Source organism: Nothoprocta perdicaria, unplaced genomic scaffold, assembly GCF_003342845.1.
Source record: "Nothoprocta perdicaria isolate Ctin4 unplaced genomic scaffold, notPer1 scaffold_58, whole genome shotgun sequence".
Taxonomy (NCBI): Eukaryota; Metazoa; Chordata; class Aves; order Tinamiformes; family Tinamidae; genus Nothoprocta; species Nothoprocta perdicaria.
The window spans coordinates 4,069,323-4,073,291 of NW_020455843.1; the positions used below are offsets into that span (position 1 = coordinate 4,069,323).

The 3,969-nt window shown below is 65.0% G+C and overlaps 1 protein-coding gene across 1 annotated transcript in view; it reads right to left on the bottom strand.

The window, feature by feature from the left end:
- Nucleotides 1-2,246: 2,246 nt before the first annotated feature.
- The window catches only part of SIGLEC1 (sialic acid binding Ig like lectin 1), an 11,957-nt gene continuing 10,234 nt past the window's right edge, over nt 2,247-3,969 (bottom strand). The window contains exon 14 of the mRNA XM_026048868.1: nt 2,247-2,515. Coding sequence (XP_025904653.1) covers nt 2,247-2,515 — 269 coding nt within the window. The remainder of the gene's footprint in view (nt 2,516-3,969) is intronic.

Genomic DNA, 3,969 nt, shown 5'->3' on the forward strand with positions numbered 1-3,969 from the left:
GCTCCCCGCCGCTCTCCACGAACGTGCGCACGGACACGTCCCGCGGCGCGTCTGCGGGCACGGCGGGATTGTGTCGCCTCGTGTCCCTCGTGTCCCCTCGTGTCCCCCACCACCACCCTGCCCCGGCCTTCGGCCTCAGAGAGGCTTGGCTGCGAGTGTGGGGCTGGCTGGGGGGCTCTGAGCGGCAGGAATGCAAGACCCCATCAGCCTGGGTGTCTGATGGGGCAGGAAAGGGGGAGGAAGAACGTGGAGGAAAAGGGGAGGAAGAAGGGGCTGGAGTGGGGGAGGAAGCAGAGGGAGGAAGAGGCAGGAAGAAGGGATGGGGGAAGGAAGATGGGGAGGAGGAAAAAGGGTGGAAAGGGGAGAGGAAGAAGAAGTGTGGGAGGAAAAGTGCAGCAAGAATTGGGAGGGGGAGGAATAACTAGGAGGAGGAGGAGGAAGAGTGGGGAAGTGGGAGGAAGAAGGGAAAAGAGGGGAGAAAGGTTGGGGAAGAAGGGGATGAAGTGGGGAGGCAGGAGAGGGAGGAAGGGGAAGGAGGAGGTGAGAGGAAGAAGGGGATGGAGGAGGGAAGGAAGAAGGGGGAAGAGGGCGGAAAAAGAGGGTGGAAAGGAGGAAGGAAAAAGAATACGGAGAGAAAGAATATGGAGGAAAAGGGGAGGAAGAAGAGGGGGAGGAAAAGAGAGGAGGGGGAGGAAGAAGAGGATAGAAAGGGAGGAGGGGGAGAGGCAGTAAAGGGTGAGGAAGAAGAGGGATGGGTAGCGAGGGGGATGCGTTGGGAGCCCGCGGCACTCACAAGTGACGCTGAGGCTGGCGGGCACGGAGGCCGCGGCGCCGCCCGTCCCGCTGGCGCGGCAGCGGTAGGAGCCGGCGTCGGCGCTGGAGACGGGCGGCAGCAGCAGGGTGTCGTCGGGGCCGTCGCGCAGCCACCGGCCGTCCTTGTACCAGGTGACGTTGGCCGCGGCGCCGAGCCACGCGGCCACGCGGCAGCGCAGCGTCACCGCGGCGCCCTCGGCCACCTCCTCGGAGGGCTCCACCGTCACCCGCACGGCTGCGGAGGAGAGGAGGGCGCGGGCTGCAGGCGCCGCACCGCGCCGCCCCGTCCCTCGGGGCTCGCTCACTCACGCTGCACGTCCAGGCGCGCCGTGGCGGTGGCGGCGCCGCGGCTGTTGCTCGCCGTGCATGCGTAGGTGCCCGCGTCGTCGGGCGCCAGCGCGCGCAGCTCCACGCGCAGTGTGTTGGGTGCTGCCTGCACGGCCAGGCGCGGGTGCCGGGCGCCCTGCGCCGTGGCCACGGGGGCCTCCTCGGCGCCGCGCCGCAGGGACAGCTCCGCGGGCGGGTGGCTGTCGGCCGTGCAGAGCAGCACCGCGCGCCGCCCGCCCGGGCTCTCCACCAGCGCCGTGAGCGACACGTCGCGGGGAGCGTCTGCAAGGGCAAAAGCAGCGGGCACCTCCTCAGAGAGGCCGGGGGCGGCGGGGCGGGCGTGGAGATTGCCACGCTGGGGGATTCTCATTCCCAGCTGGAGCTGGAGGTGCAACCCAAGCGCCGGGGGATGCCAGCACCTGAGCAGCCCTGAGCGCCAGTGCAACAGAGCCAGGGCTGCAGCATCACCCTGAGAGCACTGCGCTCCACCACTGCATCCTGCGAACACATCCCACTGCTGCTGCCCGCCACTGCATTCCATGGCAGAATCCCATCTCTGCATCCTGGTCCTGTATCCCACTGATACATCCCACCCACATCCCATAAGTGCACCAGCCGCTGCATTCCTCCACTGTATCCCACTGCTGCATTTTACCATTGCACCCTGCCACAGCATGCCATAGCTGCAAAGCACCACAGCATCCCACCACTGTATCCCAAACTGCATCCCAAACTGCATCCCACCACTGTATCCCATGGCAGCCACAGCACCCCACCACTGCATCCCACCACTGCATCCCACCACTGTATCCCAAAGTGCATCCCACCACGGCATCCCAAACTGCATCCCACCACTGCATCTCACCACTGTATCCCATCGCTGCATCCCACCGCTGCATCTCATTGCTGCATCCCACCACTGTATCCCCAAGTGCACCCCACCATGGCCTGGGGGTGCTGGGAGCCCCTGAGCCCCCGCCCCAGACATCCATGGGGACAGGGCCAGCAGGTAGCAGATGACACCGACGTCCCCTCGCCACATCCCAGACCCACTGCAACCGGAGCATTTTGGGGACCCCCCCAGCAGCCCCCAACCCGCACCCCGCTCATGGTCCCAGCTTACAGAGCACGCGCAGGGCGGTGGGCGGCGCGCGGCGGGCGCCGGTGCCCGTGCCGGCCTCGCAGGAGTAGGCGCCGGCGTCGGCGGGCGAGACGCGGCGCAGGGCGAGCGCGGCGCCGGGGCCCTGCGTCACCCACCGCGTGTTCTTGTACCAGGTGTAGAGGGTGGCCGGGGCGGCGCCGGGCGCCTCGCAGCTCAGCGTCACCGCCGTGCCCTCGGGCACCTCGGCCGCCGGCCGCACCACCACGCGCACGGCTGCGGGAGGGCAGGGCTGCACCGGGCTGCGCTCAGCGGGACCCCCGCGAGGCGCCCGCGAAAGCCACGAGATCCCCAAAACTCGCAACACCCCCAAAGCCATGAGGCCCACAGCTCCCAGAAACCATGAGAACCCCCCAAAACCCACAAGATAACCAAAAATACGATAGCCATGAGTACCCTCAGTGCCCCTGAGATGCTCCAAATCCCATAAACCCTCCAACAACCAGGAGTCCCATAAAACTCACAAGGCCCCCTAAAACTTATGAAACCCCCCAGAATACAAGATTCATGAGTCCTCCAACCCCCTGAGATATCCCAAACCCTCCCAAACACAAGATATCCCCCAAACCCATGAGATCCTCAGAAAAGTATTTATGAACACCCCAAAACCCATGAGCCCCCTAAAGTCCACAGACCCCACCAAAGCCCCCAAAGATCCATGAGATTCTCAAGTCCCACCAGCTCCCCAAACCAATGAGCCCCCCAAGTCCCATGAGCCTCAGGATCTCTGAGGCCTCCAAGCCCCACCAAACCTCCAAGAACCCCCCAGCTCCTCAAACCCTTCCAGCTCCCCAACCCTCCCACTCCCCTGAGCTCCATAAACTCCCTAAGCCCCCCAAAACCTCAAGACTCACATGCTCTCCCAAGTCTCCCAAGGGCACCCCAAACCCCACCAGACCCATGGACTCCCCAAGAATATTGAACCCTCCTGAGCCCCATGAGCTCCCCAGGACTCCTGAGTCCCACAGTCCTCACAAAACCCCTGAACCCCACGAACCACCCAAGACCCCCAAGATCCCTGAATCCGGTGGATCCCATGAAACCCCTAATTCCCATGGGTCCCATGAGTCCACTAGACCCCCGAGTCCCCTGGATCCCATGAAATCCCTGATTCCCATGGGTATCATGAACCCCATAGACGCCTGAGTCCCCTAGATCCCATGGAATCCCTGATTCCCATGGGCCCCATGACCCCCAAGACCCTTGAGTCCCATGGGCTCCATGAAAGCCCTGATTCCCATGGGTCCCATGAGCCCCCTAGACCCCTGAGTCCCACAGACCCCATGAGATTCTTGGTCCCCACGAGCCCCCATAGACCCCAGAGTCCTGTGAGTCCTATGGAATCCCTGATTCCCATGGGCCCCACGAGTCCCCCAGACTCCTGACTCCCACAGACCCCATGACATCCTTGATCCCCACAAGCCCCCATAGACCCCAGAGTCCCATGAGCCCCATGAAACACCTGGACCCCATCAGCCCCCCAAGTCCCCCAAGCCCCATCATCCGCGACGCAGCGCTGTCCCCACGGGCGCACTCACGCGGCGGGCGCAGCGCCAGGGCGGCGCGGGCGCTGCCCAGGGGGCTGCTCGCCCAGCACTCGTACTCGCCCTCGGCGGCAGTGCCCAGCTCCAGGCGCAGGGCGCTGGGTCCCCGCCGGCCGCGCGGCACCG